Source organism: Alexandromys fortis, unplaced genomic scaffold, assembly GCF_014885135.2.
Source record: "Alexandromys fortis isolate MF-2015 unplaced genomic scaffold, M_Fortis_MF-2015_v1.1 scaffold_155, whole genome shotgun sequence".
Lineage (NCBI taxonomy): Eukaryota > Metazoa > Chordata > Mammalia > Rodentia > Cricetidae > Alexandromys > Alexandromys fortis.
This window is the reverse complement of record NW_026068052.1, coordinates 462,709-489,474: the sequence shown is the minus strand read 5'-3', so window position 1 is coordinate 489,474 and position 26,766 is coordinate 462,709. Positions and strand designations below refer to the sequence as shown.

General features: G+C 51.0%; 1 protein-coding gene across 4 annotated transcripts; it reads left to right on the top strand.

The window, feature by feature from the left end:
- Positions 1-4: 4 nt before the first annotated feature.
- Nlgn3 (neuroligin 3) lies at positions 5-26,532 on the top strand. Of its 4 annotated transcripts, XM_050119639.1 has the most exons (8): positions 5-1,698; positions 4,119-4,774; positions 5,413-5,472; positions 9,371-9,430; positions 11,068-11,217; positions 18,040-18,225; positions 20,582-21,371; positions 22,033-26,532. In XM_050119639.1, the coding sequence occupies exons 2-8, from the start codon at positions 4,318-4,320 to the stop codon at positions 22,874-22,876; spliced, it is 2,547 nt and encodes an 848-aa protein (XP_049975596.1). In that variant the 5' UTR covers positions 5-1,698; positions 4,119-4,317; the 3' UTR covers positions 22,877-26,532. The 4 variants fall into 4 exon arrangements, with proteins under 4 accessions (XP_049975596.1, XP_049975592.1, XP_049975593.1 ...); XM_050119638.1 differs by lacking the exons at positions 5-1,698; positions 4,119-4,774 and adding an exon at positions 5,113-5,142 and having other exon boundaries at positions 5,230-5,472; XM_050119635.1 differs by lacking the exons at positions 5-1,698; positions 5,413-5,472 and having other exon boundaries at positions 3,910-4,774.
- Positions 26,533-26,766: the final 234 nt, after the last annotated feature.

The window sequence follows — 26,766 nt, the reverse complement described above, 5'->3', positions numbered from 1 at the left end:
ACTCAGCCTTCATGCCTTCCATATTACCACCCCCCAGCTCACTCTACTCTCTCCATTTCGGAATTCTAACTGCTATTCTTTCTTCCTGCTCAAGCAACCTGCAGTGAGCTCCAAACCCTCAGTCCTTTAGGGCGGCTTACCTCCTCAGCTAAACAGTGCAGCTTCTTGAGAGCTGTCCTCCACTGCGGATAAAACACTAGAAGAGGGGTTCATTAGACCGGAGAGAAACCGGTGGAACCCTGTCATCCTTTCACAACACCCCAGATACTTGGTCCTAGACAAGCTGAGAGTAGGGGCAGAGATGCCAGACCTTTCCTTTTGTCCATGATAATGTGGTCCCCATCATACACCAAGCTAGCTAGAGAACTTCCCCAAAGGTGACATTTCTGGGCTGAGAAGTTGTTCTCCAGGGGCGTGTGACGTCAGATAGGTGACAGAAGTCCAGAGTATCTCTAGTGGGAAGAGAGGCCAGCAAAAAGCCACACCTGCTTCTCTGGCCTGCTGCTGGAACTTCATGTTTTTACACAACCCACTTCGGCAGTTTCCCAGGGTAACTGTTGCTCGCTCCCAATTCAAAACTTCCTTCCAAGTCACTTTTGGGACAAGGACTGGGCCGTTCTCACTGTCTTTGTGGTCTCTCTGCCTTGGGCCTTAGACCCCAATTGCTTTATGACAATGCTGATTTCTGGTCTACCCAGCTGGGGCTGGTAAAGGACTACACCAGCCAGGTGGTTGAGTGAGAGCTGGAGGAGACCCTCCAGCTGTGGTTGCACCCTATCACTGGGAAGTGTTCAGAATGCTGCTAAAAGGCCAGTCAGTCAACATCCAAGTTCATTTTAAAAGTCCCTCTGAGCCCACAAAGCTCTCCTACACATGGGATTTGTCCAAGTTGTGAGTAAGGAATGGGGCTCCCAGGTATGGTAAAGCCAACACATGTGAAGCATATTTTTCCTGACTCTATCCTGGCATAAATAGTCCTGGAGCCCTAGTAGGTAGAAGTTTGCCTAAGATAAAGGACATTCAGCAGGGATTTGGGTGCTAAGTACATTACATACAGAAGCTAGGTAAAGACATTGGCCATTGGGGTTGGGGTAGAAGCCACAATGGTCAGGCAACTAGTATGCTGGCAGTCGGAGTCTAATCTGCCTTAGTAGAAGCAGAAGTGGATGACATTGACCTCTGGGAGGGTAACAGGATGAGGGTGAAGCAGCCCCACTGGTGCTTGCTGCCTGGGTGATGCTGAGGCTGAGGAGAGGTGATAGCTGCCAAGTGAGGTCTCTGTGGCAAGAAACGGATTTTCTGCATACAGTACCTCAGTTTCTCCCTGTGTGTCAAGGTCTCAAGCTTTGCAGATAAAAGTTTGGACTTGCAGTCCTGGAAGATCATCTACCTGTCTGATAGCTTGGGATATGAGGTGTGGAGGGGGTAGGGAGAGTGCGAGCAGAGCTTGCTTGAACATGGAATGGGGGTATTGGGCCATGCCCCAGGACTTGAGCCATCACTGGCACAAAAGGAGTTAATGCCAGGGACCGCGCCCCCCATGTCCGGGCACGCGCAGCGCGCCCCCTCGGTGCGCGGGCACAGCAGCCAGGCTGCCGGAGAGCTGATCTCGGGGATTCGGGTGCGGAGCCCTTGGCCTGGAGGCGATATGGGTGGTCCTTGGCCGGGTTCAGTCGTTTGCAGCCGCCTGGGGAACAGGTGAGGCCGCCTGCTCCGGTCTCTCATCCTCTAGCTGCCCATACCTTTCCCCAATCCTGTCCCCTCCCAATCCCGGGTCCCTCCACCCTCCCCAGCCAGTGGCTCCCGTCCTTCTCAACCCCATGTTCTCCATAGGTACCCCTGACCTCCCAACCCTCCCTCGCTTTGCTTTTCTCTTCTACCTCCTCCCTAAATCCTGCATCCCTATCATCCTCCCGCCCATGGTCCCTCTTTCTATGGTCCAGCCTGCATGCTCACCAAAATACCCCTAATGAGAGCCCCCAGCCCCATTCTAGTATTGCACATTGCCAATACCCCCTCCCCTGCAGTGCACCCCCATCCCCCTTCCATCATCGCATCTTATAGCCAGGTTCCCTCCCCCACTTTCTGCAGCCCCCCCACCCAACGGAGGCCTTTATTCTATCCTCCCCGTTCTAGGGCAATTTCATCCTCCAATACCATTCCAAACCCACATAGCCCCCAATTCTGCAGTTCTCAACACTGGTCCATTCCAACACAATGCCCCTTACCCAATACCGCTCCAGCCCCCAAAGTCCCCTTAGATGCCATTCTCATCCTAGCATTGCTGCCTCCCCTTGTCTTCTCCCAAATTGCAAGTTGGACCAGAATGGAGATCTTGGCCTTGGGAACTCACAGTGGGTCCTAGGGTACAGAGGGCATTTGGGGGTCGGTTGGTTTGTCTAGGTGTTCACCAGAGGGAGGGGCTGCAGCGAACTGACTCAATAGGGGAATTTGGCATTTGGCACCGAAGGGTTACTGGAAAAGAAGGCCTCTAGAAAGGGTTAATGGAATTTATGAGGTGGGGGCAGCATCTAGGGGGTTAACGGAGGGGGGTGCTGGCAGGGAAGCCGTGTGAATGAGCGGTCTGTGCCCCAGAGTTGCCATGGAGACGGTGAATGGGGGGATTGTGTGAACTCAGCTGCGGACTACCCCCCCCCATATACACACCCACCCACTCCCTCCTGCCCCACCTCCCTCTACCCCTTCCTTCCCCTTCCCCTCCTCCTCTCCTCTTCACTGCATTCTGGGCAGTGTCTGGGATCTCCCCACCCCATACTTTGCTCCCCATTTCCTCTGAGCCCCCATCCCTTTAGTCACTTTATCTTTTCCTGCCTCTCTCTCTCTCTCTCTCTCTCTCTCTCTCTCTCTCTCTCTCTCTCTCTCTCACACACACACACACACACACACACACATTCCCCTCCCTTGGTGGCCGTTTGCCGGTCGGTCGTTCCCAATTTCCCTCCCCCACCCCTTCAGCCACTTCTTAAAGGAACATGCCTGCAATCTCAGAAGGCGGGAGAAACGGGGGGGGGGGGGACTAAATGTGCTTCTGTGTGTGCGTGTGTACAAGTGCGTGCTTGCATGCTCATTGTGTGCATGTGTGTCCATGCGGGACACACATGTCCGTGTGCCTGTGTATATGTGTTGACTGTAACTGTGTCAGAAGACCTGTGTGTCTGAGTGTGTTGCTATTTCTGTTTCTGTCTCCACCTATGTGTCACCATTATGCCGCTTGTGTCTGAATATTTACCTATGCGGGTATGTGTGATTTTGTTTCAGTAGGTCTCTCTGTGTGTGTGAATGTATCACTGTGAGGCTCTGGCTCTGTGAGGCAGTCTGTTTTGGAATGTGGGACTGAATGAGGGGATCTCTGTGGGTTTGGAATGTATGTCTCTACCAGTGAATATTGCAGTGTCTATGATCCTGGCTTGGTCCCTCACTCCCTCTTTGAGTCTTTGTGAGTTTATTTCATGAGTTCCAAGTGTATGTCCCTACACCCTGTTGTTTATTTTACACTAGACTAGCATCCACAATGCCTAGCTTGCTCAGTAGATGGATTTTTGCCTTTGGTTCTAGCATTGGCTGTGAATGAAGAGCTAGAAGGTTTAAGGACTTGGCAGCTGCGGAGGCTGGGGAGAACAGTCAAGGAGGGGCGGGGAAGGGTCTTTGGACTTAGGGGAATAGCTGTGGTGCTCCCTGCCCTGCCTGAGGGGAAAGGGCATATCTCGGTGGGACCCTCTGCCTGGCTGCAGCTTTTATTTTCTTGTACTGGAATGAAGTTGGCAGCCATACTGGAAGCCGTACTTCCAGCTCTTCCTATCACTGCATGCTCTGACTCCAGAAGACCATGGTGAACTCCACTAATGATGGCGCCAGAGTCGGGAACTGAATTTGCAATGACCACACTCTGCTCATCTCCTTAGATTTTTTTCCCCCAACCATGGCCAGGCACATAAAATAGCTTTGAAAAGCAATGGGTCGCCTGTGAGTGCCCGGAACCCTGGGCATGGGAGACCTCTAATTGTGGGAAAATAGGCTATGCCCACCAGGTTCCCAAAGACTGATTGTCCAGCCCTCACAGACCATCTTGGATGACACATGCTTCCCTCTTTCCACAGGCCTGTCTGGCCCTAAGGGAGCCCTCTTTCGAAGTGGTGGTGCTTGGACGACCTGCTCTCTGCGTTGCTGGGCACCTGTAGGTGTCCCTCGAGAGCTCAATTTTGAGGTTCAAGTCAGTGTGGCCATGAAGGGGCTGCCTATTGGGCTGATGCTGTGACCCCGGAGTCTGCCTCTCCTGCCAGTACCCCTGCCCGGAACATGTGGCTGCAGTTTGGCCTGCCCTTGCTGTCCCTGAGCCCCACGCCCACAGTTGGCCGGAGTCTGTGTCTCACGCTGTGGTTCCTCAGTTTGGTGCTGAGGGCCAGTACACAGGCCCCAGCACCCACAGTCAATACTCACTTTGGGAAGCTAAGGGGTGCCAGAGTACCATTGCCCAGTGAGATCCTGGGTCCTGTGGACCAGTACCTGGGGGTACCCTACGCAGCTCCCCCGATCGGCGAGAAACGCTTCCTGCCCCCTGAACCACCCCCATCCTGGTCAGGCATCCGGAACGCCACACACTTTCCCCCAGTGTGCCCCCAGAACATCCACACAGCTGTGCCCGAAGTTATGCTGCCAGTCTGGTTCACTGCCAACTTGGATATCGTCGCTACTTACATCCAGGAGCCCAATGAAGACTGCCTCTACTTGAATGTCTATGTGCCCACGGAAGATGGTGAGTGCTGCGGCCAGGCATTGTGCCCTCCTTGCCTCCCGCCTGCCCTGTTGTGTTTGTGGCTTGCATGTGGTTGTGTGCCCTGCAGCATGCGTCTGTCTGTCTGTGAAGATGCTTCTAACCATCACTCCGCTTGGCCTTTCCCCTCCCTGTTCTTCCTCTCCCAGCATTGTCCGAGCTCCCATGTATGAGTGACGCTGGTGCCAGAAGGGGGCTGGCCAGGCCTGAGAGCTTTGACAGGTCTAGGTCCAGTGCTGGATGGGGGTACCCTGGGGGAGTATGGGTGACTGCTGGCAGCTGCCCGCGGGAGGATGCTGGCTCCACCAGGCCCCCCTGTTGCCATTTCCACCTGCTTCAAAAGGTGGTAGGTGTGTGTGGCTGAGGGAGCTGGGTGTGTGTGGGGGGCAGGGGGGCAAGCCTGGTTGGAGATGCTTAGGTGCCTCCTCTTCCACTAGCTGATGCCTCCTCCCGCGGGGGTCACATTAAGGTAAGTGACAGAAACAAGGAGATGGTGGGACAGGCTCTCTGCCATGCGCCGCCGCTGCAGAGCAGCTCAGCTCCTGGGGCCTGGGTGGGGGGGATGCATGCCCCTGGGCAGAGGCCTCCTGTTATTTTTTAGTTTTTTATTCATTTTACAGTAAAGCGGATTTCCAAGGAATGCGCCCGAAAGCCCAACAAGAAAATTTGTAGGAAAGGAGGTAGGTAGCGAGCCGGCGGGGAGGGAGAGAGAGAGAGAGGGAGGGCTGCTTGCCCACCTGCCCCTGCCCCTGAGGACCCAGCCTTCCTTCAAGTAGCCCAGGTTGAGAGGGTTGTAAGCAGACTTAAGGTCCCAGGCTTAAGGTTCCACCTCCTCCAAGGGCCCTGGCTGTTTTGCCTAAGGCAGGTTCAGAACAGAAGCAGAAAGCCCATTGCTTCTAATCTTCCCAGCCTCCCTAAGGAGTGTGCCGAAGATAGACCCAGCGCTTCTTTTGGTAACACCTCAGAAGAAAGCCAGCAGTCAAGATGGAGCCAGAAGCTCCACCTTCCCCTGCAGCCAGTGCAGATATGAGGACCATCTCTCCAGTACTCAGTCCTGGGTTGAAGGTCTATACTTGACCCTCCCCCACTGAAACCTAGGAGAAACTCGGGTACACAGATTTAGCTGCTCTTGTGTAGCGCCCACCCTGTCCCTGCCTCACCACCTCTGACCAGAGCTGAAGGAGTCAGGCTACTCCCGTGGCAGAAACTGGAAACCTCGGCACACTGGAGACTCTAAAGAAAGCCAGTTTGAGATTCACCCTCCTGATGAAGGGATTTGTTTCCCCATATTGCAGTGTTTCCTGTTTGCACACCACTTTATGTTTTCTGCCAGGGTTCTTATATTTACCTCATAGATCCCTCTCCACATTAGGGAAGCAAGCAAGGCAGGAAGCAGTATTCCGATTTTACAGATGAGGAACCGAGCCCAGGGGAGTGACTTGCTGCACAAGGCCCTGTTGCCAGTCTAGAGCAGATCTGAGGCCAAAACCTAGGGCTCTTAGCCCTCAGGGAATGTTCTTTCCACTGTAGCCCATGAAGGCAACTTCCACCTGGCCAATGCCACCTCCCTAAAGCATAGGATCAGAAGTGACTGGGTTGGGTCAGTTGACTCTGGTAACAGCCTAAGGAACAACGACAACCACAACTCAACCCTTACAAGCCTATGGCAAGCCTGGCCTTTGTTTTCCTCTGATGCTCTAGGGCAGGGTTTCCTCCCGTGTCATCAGGATTCTTGGGAGAATTCCGTACTGAATGAGAATCTCTAAGGACAGCCGTAGAATCAGCACATTCTATAGCTCCTGATGTGGAGGGCTTTTGATGCCCACTGGAGAAGGGAGTCCGACTCGCTGCCCTTAAGAACAGTGTTTTACCTCTCCTGACGTCCAGCCCAGGCCCCTCCTGCGCAGTAGGAAGTGAGCAAAGGCTCTCATGCAAATGAAGGATTTCTCTAGCACCGTCTGCCCCCAGCAGCAAGAAGGCTGGCCTAGGAAGCACAACCCCTGTGACCTAGCCTCCGCTGCCAGCTCATACGTCACTCTTTTGATTCTCTCTCGTTTTTCTTTCCTTTGCTGTGTTTTGTTTTGCTTTTGGAGGCAGGGTCTTGCCATGCAGCTTGGGCTGGCCATGAGCTCTTTATATAGCCCAGGCTCAGAGGTCAGTCTCCCTTTTTTTTTTTTTAAGAGCCTCCATTTCCACATGGAAAGGCAGAAAGACCATCGTGGCTGTAATCTTCCATTAACCTGCACGTGTATTTAGGGAAAGGGTTTCGAAGCTGCTCTCCTGAGGTACTACTTAGTGGGGTGCAGTGGGGTGAGGAAGAGATGGGTATTACTATTAGCCACTGCTTAGGAAGGTCTTTCAGGGCTCCAGGAAGAGCCCAGGGCAGGCCAAGCTCATACTGAGATTTTGGCCAGATTGCTGACTAGAAGCCACCACGCAGTGTGAATATTTTGCCAATTTTAACTGTGGACGATGGGCAAGGTGCTGCTGGGATGTGAACAGAGTCTAATCATTGTTCGGAAGAAGCTCCTAGGCTGGTATTACAGCTCTGCTGGATTTCTTAAGTCCGTAGGCACTGGGAAGGGGGCTTTAGATAGGATAGGGCAGGTTATTTGTTTAGCTGTTCAAATTAGTTCCCTATCCTGGGCCTGTTAGCCATCTGAAAAAGCTACAAATCTTGCCTCTTTGGGCACACAGGGTGTGTGTGTGTGTGTGTGTGTGTGTGTGTGTGTGTGTGTGTGTGTGTGAAATGTACAGGACAGGGCGGCTGGGGTGGCCTATGTAGGATCCTATATGGTGCCATGTCTGGGGGTGATACCTGGTAAAGCCATGGCAGCAAGGAATTGTTCATCAAGGACATGCTGAAGGAGCAAAGACATCTGTACACGGGAGACTAGGGCAAGGTTGGGGTGATGTAACAAGCCAAGAACCCCCAGAGCTTCGCAGAAGGAGTTCCCGAAGTGAAGGGTATCCTGGGAAGGACCTGCCCCTAGCCCTGCCTCCATGGAGTTGAAAGGAATTTATGTTTAGGAAGGAGTGATCCTGCTGGGTGGCTGATTCACTGTGTGGCCATGTCTCATTGAGATTCTGAGGGCAAGACCAGCAGGTGCTGAGCTAACATGTTAAGACAGTAGGTACCACCGGAAGTTCAGGAAGCCAGAGGTTATTTCTACTAGAGCTGGGTTTTTGCCCGAGTTGGAAAAGCATCTTGTAGCATGAGGGTTGTTACTGTTTTGATTGATAACTCTAAGGATATTCAGTCACCAGAGTGCAGACTAAGAGAGAAAGAGGGCCCTCTGCTTGCTCCAGGTTCAAGGTATCTGTGATCATGGAAGCAAGAGGGTAAGGTGTGGTACCAGCAGAATTACTTCCATTTTGACACTGACCAGCAAGCAGGCAGTAGTAGATTGTGTCTTTTTACATTCTCAGATGTTCTTCTAGTCTCCTCAGAACTAGAAATGGTGCCAGCCAACCCTCCCAGGTCCTAAATCCCTTCCTTCCTCCTCTAGTCTCTTTTCTCTCCTCTCCTGTCATGCTCCACCTCTTCTCTCATCTATTTCTTCGTTCCCTTTCCCTCACCCCTGAGAGGTGGCATGATGCAGTGGAAAGACCATAAGGGCTTCGGAGTCAAGCAGACCTGGGTTTGATCCACACTCTAGCACTTCCTAGCTGTGTTATCTTGAGCAAGTCACTTTACCTCTCTGAACCTCAGTTTCCCCATCAGTGAAAGAGGAATAAAAATGATGCCGACCTCACTGGGATGTGAGGATCAAGCAGTAGAAGTAGAATATGTCTGGCGTGTGGTAGATGTTCAGTACTCAGCATATGATAGGATCCATTTCTCTCTCTCTTTCTCTCTCTCTCCTCTCTCCCTCCCTCCTCCATTCCCTTCTCCTCCCCTCCTCTCCTCCCCCTCTGGCTCTCTCCTAGAGCAACACTTGCTGCTCTTAAAAGTGGTTCCTATTTACCATTATCAAGAGCAGGGGGGGCCCAGTGAACAAGGCCAGAGGAAAAATTTCATCTCCCATCTTCTCCTGCGGGAATCAGGGTCAGCTGAGGCCGGGCTCAAATCTGCCCACTGGGACCTGGGAGCTCAGACCCGGGGTCCCGGGTAATCACTTCCGCCCTAAGTATATCACATAGATATCCGCAGATGCTGGCAATGTCACTCCTCACCTTCAGGACCTTTCCCTGCCCTCCAGCTCAGCCTGCCTGTGCTACACATGCAGCCCTTCCATCCATCCGAATTGAAGTTTCCACAAGTGGGCCTCCGGCTCTGTGCCCCAGCCCACCTGCTGCTACCTCCTTCCTAACTAAATGAACTTGGTTGGGGACAGGGAGGCGGGGCAGGGAGGTGTAGGGAGGTCAGCACAGCAGAGGCCTGCAACACCATCATCCTGATGAAGGTCTGGGCCTCAGCCCACCCATTCCCTCAGTTCTTGCCATCCCTCCTGCCTGTCCTGGGCCCAGGCCCAGAGCTGGCTTGCTGGGCCACACTGCAGTCATGCTGTTTTTGAATTCTCTCTCTGTTTTGTTCTCTGTTCTGTGCTGTTGTGTCTCCCCGTGTCTGGTCCCCAGGATCCGGCGCTAAGAAACAGGGCGAGGACTTAGCGGATAATGACGGGGATGAAGATGAAGGTATTTGGGGGCTGCAGGGCGCGGCGGCTGGTGCATGGCACAGAGCCCCTCCCCTTCTCAATGGGGAGAAGCCCCGTCTGTCTGTCTGTCCGTCCGTTGGTGTGTTTCTGTTCCTGTACAAAGCCGCTGGGCTGTTCCTTCGTCTTTGGCCTTATTGGCCACTGGGACTTCTGGGGTAATGGATACGGCTGGCAGGAGCAGGAGACTGACCATAAGTAGAGCCATAGGGAGGGTGTCTTCCTGGCCCTGGCTTCTGCCCCTCTCCCATCTTCTATGATTCATGGGCACCTGCCCATATGTGGTAGCAGAAATGGTGAAGGGCAAGCAGGGCCAGGGAGGGTGGGAGGAGGCACAAGTAAAACTGGGTGGTGACTGGGTGTCTGGGATTCACTAAGGAGGCCTCTGGGTCTCATGAGGAGCCTAGCTCCCGGGAGAGTGGCCCTGCTAGGATACCCCAAGGGGCAAGGGAGGGACATTCAAGGCTAGCACTTTCCCAGCTTTCTTCCCCAGAAGAAAGATGGCCACAGGGCCAGAGGTTGCAGTAGGTTGGGGACAGAACCAGAAAAACTGTGGCCTAATGAGCCAGGCTGTGGCCCAGATACCACAGCCATCAGTAGATGGACTAAGGTTCTTGAGTAGTGATGGGACCAGCCTTCCTCCATGAGGTAACAAGATTGTTTGTGCTGCAGCCGAGAGCAGTCCCTTCTCCACCCATGCTCTGGGCCTGCCCCTTTGGAGGCCCTGGAGGGGCCAGGCAGTTCAGGGGATTCACTGGTGACTGGCAGGGCTGTGCCGGTGTGGCAGAGAGTGGGCCAGCTCACAGACTGACAGGTGACAGACAAGCCAAGGTCGGGTCTGGAGCCTTCTCTTGACTGCTCCAGCCCAACACGGTGCTGACTGGGCTCGGGAGGACCCCTTGCTGAGCCCTCAGGCACTGGCCTGAGTAGAGACTTCTACATCTTAACTCATGCCACGTTCTGCTCCACCCCAGTGTTTCCAGCTAAGTTTGCCCAGGAAGAATGGGGGATACGGGCATGTGGTTAAGAAACCATGTCTATAAGGTTCCCCCACCCCATCTCTACCATCTACTCCCCCCCTTTCCCCACCTTCCTGTTCTCTCCCTGTGCCACCCCTTCTCCCCACCCTTTTCGTCTTTGTCTGCACTGGGGGGGATCCAGCTGCTGCCAATGGCCGTTTTTCCATGTAACTGGTCTAGTCCTGGGGGTTTCAGGGCTCCCCAGCTCCTGCTTTCTAAAGCCATGTCAGGTCCCAGGACTCCTGGGTGCGCAGGGCAGGAACTCACCTGGTGCTGCTAAGGGATTACCAAGCCCTTGTTATTCCTTACTATCCCAGAAGCCAGCTGTGGTCACCCAGGCCAGAGGAATTATGCCCACAGGGCCATTTTCAGTTGGGGGGTGCTTGAAACTCAAATCTTTCAAAATATTATACAGGTTCAGCTCTCTGGCCAGTACTTGAACTCTGGGCCTAGCAGCCCTGTGAGTCCTGCCCTCAGAGATGGCGGTGGTGTCCTGGCACCTGGAATAGCTTTGCTGCCCGCACCCCCCCCCCCAGGGCTGGCGGGGGTAGGGGAGCAAGGGCATCCTACCTAGCCTGTGTCTCACCCCTTCTCCTTACAGACATCCGCGACAGTGGTGCTAAGCCTGTCATGGTCTACATCCACGGAGGTTCTTACATGGAAGGGACAGGCAACATGATTGATGGCAGCGTTCTCGCAAGTTATGGCAACGTCATTGTCATCACCCTCAACTATCGGGTCGGAGTGCTAGGTATGGTTCTCTGCCAGGTGCCTAGAAGGAAGGCTGGCTTTGAAGGGAGGGGAAAAGAATTCGGGGGAAGTTGGTTCTCTAACTGCTGTTAATGACCAGTGACCAGGGGCTTTCTTGCATCCCCAGGCCCCATTTCAGAATATTTAGATGCCAATGGAAGTTCAATTCAAATTTTATACTTTTTTAAAAGGTGGGGTTAGACAGGGTATAGCTTAGGCTGGTCTTGAACTCCTGGTCTTCCTGGTTCCACCTCCCCAGTGCTGAGATTTTGGGCATGGGCCACCAGGTATGGTTTAAACTTTGCACCAACTCTCAAGTCAGGCCTCTATTACCAGACCTCTGCTTGGCTGGGTTTTGTAGGCCCTGTTAGTTTTTTCTGGAGTCTTATCTTCATGGCTACCCACCCAGCTTCACAGTCCTAAGTACATATGCACATACAGATATGCCTTCTAATCCACCCTGTATCCACACACCCTTATACACTCACACATCACGTCCATCCACCCACTCCCACGCATACAAATACTTTTCGCTCCCTGAAGCACATGCGCATACAGCTCCAGCCTCCTCCTACACAACCCGCACAGAGCGAGACACATCCAGTCTCTCTCACACATATCCACAGACCCACACACTATATGCTCCACATGCACACCCCGCACAGACTTCTCCCACCTTCCCTATATATACACACACTCTTAAACATGCTGCGCTGCATCTTTTAGCCACAGCCACGCCATAAATACCACACACTCCCAGAGTCGCAAGTTTTGCTGCCCTTCTATTGACACCTTACATAAACATCTAGACTCTGTACAGCCACACCCAGATTCCACATAGTTATGTATACATAGCTATGCCTTCCACTAGCCCTACATACACACCACATACAACACATGCACACGCACACATCTGTATCCTCCCACATGGCCCACTTCACACATGATGTACTTCACATATGCATACACCTCTCTCTCTCCTACTCTATACAGCACAAACCAACATTCTTTCTCTTTGCATGCATTTAGCTTCCTACGTGTCCACAGCACCCACCCCACAAATTTACAGCTACACGCACGCACACACACACACCCTCTGCTTCCACACCGGTTACCATTCCAATTCACTGGACATATAACCCCTCACACATGCACACCAAATAGATCCCTCCCTCCACATACCTAGTTGGATGCACATGTCCACAGTCTTCCCAAATATTCTCTGCCAAGATATACCCAATACATACACATGTGCTCACCCCTTACCGCTCAAATACTCATACATCCTTGTACCTAGAGCTGCATCTGTGCACACACACCCGGCACACACACTTCTATCTACCCTAGCCACATTCAGACTCCCTCGTGTACACACACATTCATCTCTTCACTCTTAGCCATTATGTGTACCTATCCATACCCACACACATGGATTTGCCAAAGCCCCTCCCCATGTACCACCATGGATCCTACCTACCACATACTCTGGCTGTTTGGGTGCTTTCGGCTGTTTCTCTATCTTGTTTATGCCTCCTTTGATGACTGCCAGGACCCATCGGTAGCCAAAGTCTTGAGGTAAACAAACACCCAGAGGAGGTTACAGAGCATATAGGCCCTTGCTCCCTTTTAGATGGTCATCCAGCTTCCATATTCTGGTGGTGGCATGAGGAAGTCATCTTCTTCCCCGGGGGATTGTGTCCTCAGGGTTTCTGTGGGGGTCTGTGGACCCAGATGTTGAATCAGTGGTTCGTGTGCTTGCTGGGCAGGAGCTTGTTTGAATTTGCCTATATTGCTTTGCCAGTTCCAGGCCCAGCAGCCCCCATGGCCCTGCATTTTGCTTCTGGGTGGGGTTATATGCACAGAATGTCAGTCTCCTCTTGACTTACCCACAAGTCTGTGTGGGATATACACCTATTTGGTGTCAATCTGGAGAAATGAGGCTAGGTGTGGTGGTGCATGCCTTTAATTCCAGCACTTAGAAGGCACAGGTAGGTGGGTCTGTGTGAGTTCAAAGTCAACCTGGTCTACATATCGAGTTCTAGAATACCCAGGCCTACATAGTGAGACTCTATCTCAAAAAAAAACAAAACAAAACAAGAAACAAAGGAAAAAAATACCAAACCTCTGGGGAAATGATACGCCTGAAAAGTGCTTTAGACTGTGTCTTCTTCAGTGGCTCCCTGGGATCTTGGGTATGGAACACGTAGGGCACCTCTTTGGTCTCTTCATGATCTGATGGGCTTTAGATTTCATGCTTCTTCCATGTCCCCCTGTCTTCCTGTACTGCCTCAGACACCATGGCAAGGCTCCTGTTGAGAAAGGGGATCTAAGTGTCATTGTACCACAGAGGTGACTGTAAATTCACACACCAGGGCCACACAGTTCTGAAAGAGCAACAAAGGCACAAATGTAACCGCAGACAGACACCATACATCCACACACAGTAACCGGAGACAGACAACATACATCCACACATAGTAACTAGTGGCCCAAAGTAATTTGCTAATTTCTTTCCTCTAACTAAAAGAAAATACTCGATTCAGTGGCTTTCAGGAATTCTAAATACGAGAGTGCATTTTACAAGGTGTCCTGGGATGTGCAGAGAATACTAAGCATATGAGCTGATGCTATGTTAGCAGAGCGGCAAGGAACGGAAGAAAAGAAAGGACTGGAGGAGAAAGAAAGTGAGGTGAAAGTAAGGAAAAGAATAAGATGACAGATGAGAGAAAAGAAGTTGGGAGTGCCACTGGGACGTGAGGCAGAGAGGAAACACCAGATCTCCGTAGGATTCCAGGTCTTCATGGAATCAGCCAGGAGCTGTGGGCTGCATGAACGGTGGCTGGTGGGAGCCCTCCGTGCTGTCCTGGTCGGAATGTCGCTCTCGTCTCCTCAGCCACTCTACTTTTCAGCTTCTCTATGAGAACTCCTTACACTCTTCTGAGATTATGGATCTTCATCAAAACAATAGACACACACACGTAATTTTTGTTTTTAAAGACTGAGTCTTGCCAGGCAGTGGTGGCACACACCTTTAAGAGGCAGGCAGATCTCTGTGAGTTGGAGGCCAGCCTGGTCTACAAAGCAAGTTCCAGGACAGCCAGGGCTGGTACACAGAGAAACTCTGTCTCAAAAAAGCAAAAGCAAAACACCCAACTAACCAACCAACCTAACCAACCAAACAAACAAAAGACTAAGTCTCACCCTGTAGTGCAGGCAACCTTAACCTTGAGATCCCCCCCCCCCCCCATGCATCTAACTACTGGGAATAGAGGCACACATCACCACACTCAGCACACTAGTAGTTAAAAAGAGGACTTGGCAGTGCCCCCTGAAGCTCAGCCATGGCACTCAGGCTAAGAACGTTGACTTTAGCACCTCCTCTCATCTGGGTAATCAGAGAAGTACATCCTTGAGGTAAGCAATTAGTGTTACAAAGAACACTACTCCACACTTCGACAGAGTTCTGGGCTGAGATCCGGTCAGGAGTTCCCAACCACTCCCTACATCCTCTTCAGTGCCTGTTCTGGAACACAAATATAATCGATAAGCCACTGACTGCCTTCTGGGTGCATACAAGATGTTTTTGTCTCTTGGCACTCGCTGTAGAACACGACTTTGTTCCTGATGCTTGGGGAGCTTGCTGTGTAGCTGAGGCCCTGTTGTTTTGTTTTCCAAAGTATATTTAAAAAAAAAAGCAGGTGGCCAGTTTTGGACTCCAGTTACATGCACTTGCCTGCCCTCCCACCAGCATCTCCTGAGCACTGAGTACAGCCAGTCCATGGAAGAAGCTTCCCTAAGAATCCTTTTTTTTTTTTTTTTTTTTTTTTTTTTTTGAGACAGGGTTTCTCTGTAGCTTTGGAGCCTGTCCTGGAACTAGCTCTGTAGACCAGGCTGGTCTCGAACTCACAGAGATCCACCTGCCTCTGCCTCTGCCTCCCGAGTGCTGGGATTAAAGGCGTGCGCCACCATCACCCCGGCTCCTAAGAATCTTGAGAATGTCAGCAAGTTAATTCCCGGAGATCTCCCCCAACCCCTGACCTGCCAAGCCAGAGGGGTAGCTGTTATTTGAGACACTCCCACTGGGCTTGGGGCCAACAAAACAAAAGGAATCCTCCAGGATATAGGATGTGGGTATATCTAGAAGTAGTGGGTATACTGAGAACATACGGGCTTGCCAAGTTTTATTCGGGGTTCCAAAATTAACTTAATTCCACATCATTGCTCAGGTATCTTCCAGGCAAACTGACTGCATGGTGAGTGACAGTCCTGGAGTGACACAAATACCTAGTTTTGATACAATCTGCCAGATTCCTCCATCTTCTGTTGACAAGCAGCTTATGTATACTGCAGTATAAACTTGGGTTCAAGGAGGCTGACTCAGATTTATTTTGACAACTTGTGGAGTCGGGTATTGGAGTCTTTATTCTCACACAGTTTCTGTGAATGGCCACAATTCTAGGAAGCAATCGATGAGTGGCTTCTTTCCTAGACTGCAAGGCTTTGTGCACTCCTGGTCAGTCATTCTTAACCCATCACCTTCTGAGCCTGCTGGCTAGGGTACCAGAAGAAGAACTCTGTGCAGTGAGGATCAGTGGCTGGCCCCAGCCACATACATCACTATTCCTTCTCTGGAAGCTCATGAGGTGTGAGGGAACAGAGGTATGGCCAAACCCTCTACTCGGGCTTTTAGGCAGATCTCTGTGTGACTCTGTCTCCCTCCCTCCCAACTCCCTGCTTTCTCCCTAAGATCTTGCCCTGTAGTCCAGGTGGCCTTAAACTCACTCCATGAGGCCTTGAACTCAAAATTCTCCTGCCTATGCCTTCTGAGTGCCATGGAAGTGTGCACCAACCATGCACAGCAAGGACAGACAACTTTAACATATCTCACTGAACATGCCTTGACAAAGACTGAAGCCAAATCGGCTATTGTCTAAGTGAAAGGAAGGGAAAAATGAATACAGGGAGTGAGAGGAGAGAAGGCAGACACATGATAAATTTTGCTAGCACACCTCAAGGCTTAGGTAGCTGAGATGGGTGTTGGCTGGCATAGGGTTTTTTGTTGTTTGTTTGCTTAGTTGTTTTTTTTTTTTTTTTTGCCACCACTCCCAGCCCAGTATAGGTTTTAAGATTCATGGGAGTCACTTGCGTTTTTTGAATGGGACCTCCCACAACAGAGATGCTGCCCACCCCGCCCCATCTGAAGGAACTAGAGTCCTTCTACTTACTGTTGCTCAAGCTTACTCTAATCTCCTCTCCTTTTCTTATCTGGAACCTGGGGTTATGAAAGACATGTGCCAAGGTTCCGGGGGGAATTAATAACTACTTACATACTTAATTTTACCAAAGAAAATTAATAACACCCTCAAAGATGGTAAAATGAATTTTTTTGCAGAAGCTAGGCATAGAAAGACCTGGGAAAGACAGAGATGTGGTTTCTGCCTGCTTGGCTCTGCTCTATTTGAATTAAGCTTTTGCCTGCAGACTGCCAGAAATGCCAGCCAGCTCTCTGCGAGCTGTGGGCTCTTCTAACATGGCCCTGAACCAAGCTGATTCCAGGTGCTGCGAACAGGCTTTTAACTGCAGAGTCAAAGAATACTAATCCAAGTTTGGATTTCCAGTGTGTAGGAGCACAGCAATTACACCCACCTGGAAAGGACCCTTCCAGAAGCCTAGGGCAGGAGAAAATAGACGGAGTCTTCCAAGGAACCCAGGGATCAAGGAGGAGATAGAGGAACCGAGGCAACAGGATCAGCCTAAAATTGGAGGGGGTGATATAGGGCATCTCTGTGGGATAGCCAGCAGGTGGGCGGGAAGGTAGTCTCCATGGTAACAAGTCTCCACAGCAGCAAATCCCAGCAGGTGGGTGGGAAGGTAGTCTCCATGGTGACATGTAGTCTCCTCAGCAGCAAATCCCAGTGGGTGGGCGGGAAGACCTGTTTCTGTGGTAACGCAGTGCACTGACTTCCTCGTCTCTCCACCAGATGAAAAAGATGATCTGACCCAGTGGCTTCTCAACTTTAGCAAGCGTCAGCAGCACCTGGAGAGCTTGTTAACACAGACCGCTGGGCTGCATCCCCTAGAGGTTTTGATTGCTTAGGTGTTGGAGGAAGGGAAATGAGGACCTGCCCTGAGAGTGATGGGAAGGGGGCCTTACCAAATCCCTGGGAAGAATTGGAGCTGGACAGATTTGCACGGGGTGGGCAAGGCGAGCTTAGGGAGTGCTGCCTGTGTGCTCTTCACTTCAGAGAGAGAAAGAAGGGGAAAATGTAACTGTAGCGCTACCATGTGCTTGCCTTCTGCTCATTTTATCCTCGCTACAACCCTTTGAGGTATTTTTATCCTCATTTTACAGAAGAGGAAACTACAGCCCGGAGATTTTAAATAACTTGCTGAAGGCCACATGTCTAAGATGCTGAATTTAACCAAGGGCTGTTTGGCTCCAGGGTCCTTGCTTTCTGCACCGTATCTTGCCTGATGTCAGGATCACACCCCCAGATACTACATCAGGGCAGAGAATGCTGAGTTCTGGCCACTTGCAGGCCCTTCGGTTGTTTCCTAGAGGAAACAACCACTTCAAATGCTCTGGCCCCTCTGTCCAAACCAGATCATGGGAGGGAAGCAGAGGCTTTACCCTACCTGTATTGGTGATGCTGGACCTTGCAAAAAGAAGCAGCGGTTTGTGTTAGCATTAGTGAGGTGGGAAGTGTTACATGGCTGCATGCATCTCCTCCATGTGACACTTTCCCAAATCCATTCCATGTCATCATAACCCAAGTCCTGCGTCCCTTCACCCTCATTCTCCTCTGCCTTCTGTTGAATCTAGGTTTTCTGAGCACCGGGGATCAGGCTGCCAAGGGCAACTATGGGCTCCTTGACCAAATCCAGGCCCTCCGCTGGGTGAGTGAGAATATTGCCTTCTTTGGAGGAGATCCCCGTCGAATCACGGTCTTTGGCTCGGGTATTGGTGCATCCTGTGTCAGCCTCCTCACACTGTCTCATCATTCTGAGGGTGAGTAGCTCTTGAGGACCAATGTAGAAGAGTTTGATGCTGGTACACCTTGAGTTCCAGGTATCCCAGGCCCCAGAATGCCTGGCTTCAGATCCCAGATGTGCCCAGGAGAATCAACCAGGCCTTTGCCACCAGTTCCATGTCCCTTGAGGGGGAGGGGGTGGGAAGGCAATTGTTCGTGCAGGAGAGCTACTTCTCCTCATGCGGAAGAATAATCTCCATTTGCACCCTGAGAACGATGTGCGGCTCACATGGGAGGCTTATTTGGGAGAGTGGGAACAGAACGCCTCTCTGAAGGGACAATAGTTCCTTACAGGCGAGGAAATCTTTCCGTACGAAGGGCATGTTACTTCAGAGTCAAAATCTAAGGTGAAAATTGGTTTCTAGGTGTAAGAAACACTCATTGTCTACCTTTCTTGGGGGAAAATGTCTGAACAAGAGGAGAAATGGTCTAGCATGAGAGATGGGTCTGAAGTGAGAATCTGGCCTGGGACATCGGCTGCTCTGAGGGAGACAGACCGTTGTTAGACCAGAGACTCCCTCCAGGGCTCTACCCCTCACTTAAAGAACACTCATTTTTACCCTGTTTCTGATGTGGGTCCCTCTGCCAGTGAGTTTCCGAAGGACTTGCATAAGCCCTATTTTGCTAGGCAGGGGAATGTTCTCTTTCCATCTAGACTATAGAGAACAATATATCTTTGAGAGGCAAAGCTGAGCTTCTTATGGAGAAAAATTGTCCTTGAAACAAGTGCCCTTCTCTAAAGTGAGGAAAAACGTGAGCGAGAACACATTTTTATAGTTGAGATTGACTCCGTGAGGGAGCACTCTTTCAAGAAGCCTGGCCATCTTTTGAAGAAGGCTTGTCTCAGAATGCGAGGAAGCATTGTTACTGCACCAGAAGCTATGTCCCTGTGTCCCTCTAGAAATGACACTGATGGAAAACCAAAGTGTCGCTTGCATCTGCAAAGAGACGGAATGGGAAGTCAGACATGGTGGGGCATACCTGCAATCTCAGTGCCTAGGAGACTGAGGCAGGAGGACTGCCACAAGTTTGAGGCCAGCCAGGGTTACCTGCAGGACTTTGTCTCAGAAAAAGAAGGCACACATGCACGTGCACACACATACACACACACACACACACACACACGCATGCACGCACATGCACACACAGAGACAGGGAGAGAATATGAATGAATGAATGAATGAATGAATGAATGGAAGGAGACCTGAGTTACATCCCCAGCACCACCAGAAAGAGTATCTGTTTCTAGGTGAGAGTAGAGAGAACAGAGTCCTCTTTTTCCCCTAGAGGAGGCTGAGATGACTGGCTGTAAGGGTGCCCGTGTCTGAAGAGAGGCCTGGCACCTCTTCTGACTGGAACAACACTGTGCTGTGTATCTTAAGGGGGATTGTGGCTCTAGAGACCTGGCTTCTTTAAAGATTTGTTCTCTCCGGGTAGAGGTGTGGCTCAGTGACAAAGCACTTGCCTACCCCGTGGGATGCTCTGGGTTTCATCCCCGCACTAATAAATGTATCATGGAGGAGATCTGAGAAAATGGCTCTCCCCCCCTCCCTCCCTCCCTCTCTCTCTTCCCCCTCCCTCTCTAATCCATACTTCTCTCCTCCTCTCTGCTCATGCAAAAGCATCTTTCCTTTGGCCCTGAGTACGTGAGAGCCAAATTCTCCCTTGAGAAAGATAGTTCTTTCTTTTGAGAGCTGGAGGAATCTTCTTTTTGAATTTGGGGGATGGGGGTCCCTCTAGCTATGGGGAATCTGGATGTGATATGTCCATAGCTTCAGCAAAAGAGGATCTGTGGAGAATCCACACTGCCAGGGCACGTGCCAGGAGATTCTCAGACCCCAGGGCCTTTGCTCTTGGGATTCATCCCTCAACTCCCAGAATGTGGGGCTCTCTCCTGCCTGCATTTCTCATCTCTCATGAAAAAGACCCCTTTGTGGTGTAAGCGCCAGCTCTCTGGTGGTGCGTTGGCACAGAACTGGGCCCAGCTGGGCAGGAAGCAAGAGAGAGAGACAACGAGTGATAAAGAGAGGAAAGAGCATAAGGAGGCCCATTTCTGGGCCCCAAGGGGTTAATTCTCCCTGGCATTTCCTTTAACCCCCAAGTTACCAGCCCCTATACCAGGACTGGGAAACTGTGTGTGGCAGGGTGGTGGGGGGAGGGATCCACAGGAAGGGAATCAAAGGAGCTCGGCAGTCCCACTCTGGTTCTGCCCTGCCATCTCCTCCTTCCTAGCCAATCCACAGCAGAGGGTGACCTCAGTGAGAAAGGATAAAAGGTGTTTTATGGTCATATGTGACATGACAGCTCTGACCCAGTGCCACCTGTATTCTATAGGGCTTTTCCAGAGGGCCATCATCCAAAGTGGCTCTGCTCTATCTAGCTGGGCTGTGAACTACCAACCAGTGAAGTACACCAGTTTGCTGGCAGACAAAGTGGGCTGTAATGTGCTGGACACCGTGGATATGGTGGATTGTCTTCGACAAAAGAGCGCCAAGGAGCTGGTAGAACAGGACATTCAGCCAGCCCGCTACCATGTGGCTTTTGGCCCTGTGATTGATGGTGATGTTATTCCTGATGACCCTGAGATCCTTATGGAACAGGGAGAGTTCCTCAACTATGATATCATGCTAGGTGTCAACCAGGGTGAGGGTCTCAAGTTTGTAGAAGGGGTGGTAGACCCTGAGGATGGTGTCTCGGGCACTGACTTTGACTACTCTGTCTCCAATTTTGTGGACAATCTGTATGGCTACCCTGAGGGTAAGGACACCCTGCGGGAGACCATCAAGTTTATGTACACAGACTGGGCAGATCGTGACAACCCTGAGACCCGCCGTAAAACCCTGGTGGCGCTCTTCACTGACCACCAGTGGGTGGAACCTTCAGTGGTGACGGCTGATCTGCATGCCCGATATGGCTCACCTACCTACTTTTACGCCTTCTACCATCACTGCCAGAGCCTCATGAAGCCCGCGTGGTCAGATGCAGCTCATGGGGATGAAGTGCCCTACGTCTTTGGTGTCCCTATGGTAGGTCCCACTGACCTTTTCCCCTGCAACTTCTCCAAGAATGACGTTATGCTCAGCGCTGTTGTTATGACCTATTGGACCAACTTTGCCAAGACTGGGTGAGTAGAAAATGGGGTGTCTTCTTTGGGACCCCAGCATGCTCCTCTGCCTAACCTCTTCTATTACCTCCCTTCCTGTGCAAGTCCCTAGATCTTGCTTGGTAACACCTTTATTCCCCTTCTTGTCACGGTTCTGCACTATTTTCCCTCCTTCAACTTTTTGTTGAAGGAGATAGTAGAGTTCTTGCTCTGCATGCCCCAGGCCCTGGTACCCAGCACCACCAAACAATAATTGTGTCTGTTGAGGCATCTGAGCTGAACAGGAAGGCATTACTGGTAGAATCGTGGGAGTCAAGGTTAGCTGGCCAAAGGCAATATGAAAGGGGAAGAACGCGTACTTGGAAAGAGTCTTCCAAGGGCTCTTGATAAAACTGGGCAGCTGAAAGGACTGATAGATACTCAATGGCGTGTGAGAAGACAAAGCATTAGCACAGCCTGATGGCAGCGGATGAGCTCAGGGAAGAATGAGAGGTTTTCATGCTGCCTGCCATGGGAACTAGTTCAAGCCCTGGCGAAGAAAGGAGTGGGGGGCAGTGACAGGACCCTGAAAACCATGGGAGCGGTGGGAAATTTTAGAGCGGTGGGTGTGAGAGGAAGGAGGCTGGGCCTTTTCCTTTCTCCAGGTAGCACGGTGACCCTAGGTTTCAATGTGGTATTTCAGGGATCCCAACAAGCCGGTACCCCAGGATACCAAGTTCATTCACACCAAGGCCAACCGCTTTGAGGAAGTGGCCTGGTCCAAATACAATCCCCGGGACCAGCTCTACCTTCACATCGGGCTGAAACCAAGGGTTCGTGATCATTACCGAGCCACCAAGGTAGCCTTTTGGAAACACCTGGTGCCCCACCTGTACAACCTGCATGACATGTTCCACTATACATCCACGACCACCAAAGTGCCGCCCCCGGACACCACCCACAGCTCCCACATCACTCGCAGGCCCAATGGCAAGACCTGGAGCACCAAGCGGCCAGCCATCTCACCCGCCTACAGCAATGAGAATGCCCCTGGGTCCTGGAATGGGGACCAGGATGCAGGGCCACTCCTGGTCGAGAACCCTCGAGACTACTCCACTGAACTAAGTGTCACCATTGCCGTGGGGGCCTCCCTCCTGTTTCTCAATGTGTTGGCCTTTGCTGCCCTTTATTACCGTAAGGACAAACGGCGCCAGGAGCCCCTGAGGCAGCCTAGTCCCCAGAGGGGAACTGGTGCCCCTGAATTGGGAACTGCTCCAGAGGAGGAGCTGGCAGCATTACAGTTGGGGCCCACTCACCACGAATGTGAGGCTGGCCCACCCCACGACACACTGCGCCTCACAGCATTGCCCGACTATACCCTGACCCTGCGGCGGTCCCCTGATGACATCCCACTCATGACCCCCAACACCATCACTATGATTCCCAACTCCCTGGTTGGGCTGCAGACCTTGCACCCCTATAACACCTTTGCCGCGGGGTTCAACAGTACTGGGCTGCCCCACTCACACTCCACTACCCGTGTATAGCTCTAGCGCGGAGCACAACCCATCTCCCAGCCCCCTCCCTCCCAGCCCCACAAACACACATGCACACACATACACATATATGTACACGCACGCACCCACACCCTACAGCAGACCCATCTGCACAAACACAGACAGATGTGGACATGCACCCGCATGTACAAAAACACAAATCCAGAAGTGAACCTGAACAGGCCCTTCAAATGGGGACACATATGAGTCCTTGGTACCAAGGGCCCATGGAATAGCAGCTGGAGCCAGCTCCCTGAACCCGACCAGACACTCCTGGGGCCCTGGAAAGCCACAGCCGAACACCCCCTTGGTGCTCGCCTTCTTGGAACTGCACCGTCTAACCAACTGCAGACTTGGGAGCTTTAAAGAGCAGGATAGCTCTTCCTCCCCCAGACTTGGTCTTTTCTCTGGGTCTTGTTTTTGTTGATTTTTTTAAAAAAATGGAACCAATGTTTTTCCAGCCCGTTGAATGCTAAGCAGCTCTGGAAGGGAGGGCTTGAAGATCAGGACTCTCTGGTTCTGTGACTCCCGGTGTTGCTTCATACGACCAGACCAAGGAAAAGGACCCTCCAAGACAGTAACAGATGAGCAAGACTATGGGGTGAAAGGAGGAAGAGGCTAGCAATGGATGGGGCTGGAGGGCCATCAAGGACAGAGCACCAACTTGGCTGTGGCCCTGTAGAGGACTGCAGCGTCAGCCTGGCTAGACCAGGGGAGCCTAGGTTCGGTAAACTAAGTACTGTGGAGGCCCGGATCTTATTGGACCTCTGGGTATATAATCTGGGTTCTGCCTCTGCCCTTGGGGAAATGATATCAGAAATTTGCCCCCTTTTCTTTACAATCTCTTTGTGTCTGTCATTTCTCTTTCAAAACAGCGGTGGTTTTTTTTTTTTTTTGGTTTTTGGTTTTTGGTTTTTTTGGTTGTTGTTGGCTTTTTCTTCTTCTTCTTCTTTTTTTAAGAAAAGTTCTTAAAACACTAACGGAAACCCACGGAGTTTGTCCTTTGTAAAAATTTTAAACACAGTGTCTTGATATAAAAATAAAAAATCCAGTTAGTACTCCCAACCTGCCTCCCGTGCACAGGCCTGCCCGAGCAACCCCTGGAGCCAGGCGCCTGCTCAGGCTGGAAGCGCAATCCTCCAGCAGCCTGAGACCTCCTGCCTGGTAGCTCTTGCAAGTCCGGGCTGTGTTCTACTTGCCCTGGGCCCCCTGCCTAAAGCCTCTCTGATGCTAATCCATGCTGCTCTACCACCCTCCTGCCCGCAGCGCTCAGAGTTCCTGCAGCTGAAACCTGTCATCGCCTCGGGCCTCCTAATGAAACAGCAAAAATAATACTTCCTTCCTCCTCTGCCACCAGGCCACCACCACTGCTGCCATCACCTCCTCCGATGCCACCACTACCATGGTCATCACCCTGTCCCCAACTCGGACTGGGGGCTAAGGGGAGGCTTGACCTCTGACCTGCTGAAATTCTTTCTCCTTTGGAAATGTAGTACACGTGGCCTCTGCCGCCGTTGACTTACAGAAGGGCCAATCTCCTTCCCTCAAGGGATGCAGGTTTCCTTTTCTGTGAATTGGAATAGCAGAAGTCATTGGAGATCAGTTTCTCTCGGGGACTGTCACTAGTGGCTCCCTGACAACTCTGGGGGATGGAGTCAGGAAGAGGTCCCATAGGGTTAGTAAGCATCATGGGGTTTTCTATTGTCTGACTCAAAGTGCTGAACTTGAAATCTGTTCATCAAGTATGACAGTTGGGCAAGGCTGCTGGTACCTCAGAAGCCAGGAATAGAATTTGTTCAAAGTGACCCTGAGAAAATCGGGAGATGAGCCATCCCATGGCAGGCTGATGTGCAGAAGGAGCAAGGGCGGGTAGTGCACACAAAGACCCAAAGCCAGGACTAATAGGCTAATGTGGTGCCTGGCACTGGAGCGGGGGCAATGGTTAACAGAAGGGCTGGGAGAGGAGTGCGTTTTGAGTGATTTCATGATTGGGAAATAGCTTCTTTTCTTTATTCTGTTTGAAACAAAGATACTAGCATATAGTAACAAAAACATCAGGGAGGACCTGGGAAGTGATCATAGAGTGACTCTTAAAAAAATAAGTCACCCCAGAGGTGCATAGTCCAGCCCACTTACACCTGGGAGGAGGAATAGGAAAGGGAAGGTCAGGAGTTCGAGGTTATCCTCAGCTACATAGTGAACTTGAGGCATGCCTGGAATACCTGAGGCTCTGTCTTTTTTTTTTTCGTGTGTGTGTGTGTGTGTGTGTGTGTGTGTGTGTGTGTGTGTGTGCCATACAGATGCAGGTGTCCTGGAGGCCAGAAGAGGGTATCCAATCTCTGGGAGCTGGAGTTATAGGTGTTTGCAAGCTGCCAGACATGGGTGCTAGAAACCTAACTCAGGTTCTCTAGAGGAGCAGGAGGTGCTAATCACTTAACCATTCTTCCATCCCCAAGACCCTGTCAAGAAAGAAAAACAAAAGTAAATGAAAAAGAGACCTAGAATTTGACCCAATAGTTTATGAGCCTGTCGTCAGTGCCGTGGTGCAGTGGTTAGGCACCCAAAGCAGCAGCAGCTCTAGCTTTGGTGAGCACACTTCAAGTTGGTGGGGAAGCAGGAAAGCTCTGTAGAAAAGTGACATCTCTAGGCCAAAGGCTCTGCTGATGGGTTGCTTTGTTTGGTTTGATTTTGATTTCTTTTCTTTTTCTTTTCTTTTCTTTTTTCTTTTTCTTTTTTTTTTCTTTTTTTTTTTTTTTTTTTGAGACAGGGTCTTACTATGTAGTCCTGGCTGGCCTGAAACTTGCTGTGTAGACCAGGCTGGCCTGGAACTCACAGACATCCACCTGTCTCTGTTTCTGGAGAGCTGGAATTAAAGGTGTGCACCACCACATCCAGCAAAATGTTCTCTTTTTAAAGATTTTATTTTTATTTTTTTAGATTTATTTATTTTATTTTATATGTATGAATGTTTTGCCTGTATATATGGATGTGCAACATGTGTGTGCCTGATGCCCATGGAGGTCAGAAGAAGGGATTGGATCCCCTGCCTGGAACTGGAGTTACGAATGCTTGTGAGCTACCACGTGGGTGCTGAGAACTGAACCCAGGTCCTCTGCAAGAGTAACAAGTGCTCTTAACTATTGAGTCATGTCTCCAACCCCGGATTTTAGTTTTATGTATATGTGTGTGCACATCAGATCCCCTGGAGCAGTAGTTACAGGCAGCTATCAATCATAGGTCAAGTGTGCTAGGAACTGAACTCAAGCCCTCTGCAATCATAACACATGCCCTTCGCCACTGAGTCATCTCTCCAGCCCCCCAGGTTGTTTTTATGTTTGTTTTGTTTTGTCTTGTCTTGTTTTGTTTGAGACAAGGTCTCTCTGTGTAGCCCTGGCTGTCCTGGAACTTACTCTGTAGACCAGGCTGGTCTTGAATTTACAGAGATCTGCCTGCCTCTGCCGCCGAGTGCCGGGATTAAAGGCAGTGTGCACCACCATGCCCGACCCTAGGTTGCTTTTTTTTACTATAGAAAGAAGGAAACTGATGAAGAACATCCAATGGTTTGCCAAATACCTACTATGTAACAAGTGTGTTCTGAGCATCTTTAAAATGTGACTCCTGAATAAAGAGCGAGCTGTGTTCTTTTATGGCCTGTGTGCTGCACTCCTTCTGAGGATGAGAGTAGAAACAAGGCTAAGAGAAGACCAACGAGTGGCAATGGTGTGGTGAGGAGGGGCTCTGGGTACCCTAAAAACCCTCAGCGGCAGCTGCCGAATAGAAGGAGCATGCGGTATCTTTCACCCTCTGAGAGCCTGGCTAATGCCACCTTTTGGGGCCATTTTGTCTGTATTTTCAGGTTTAACCTTTAGATGCCCCATTTC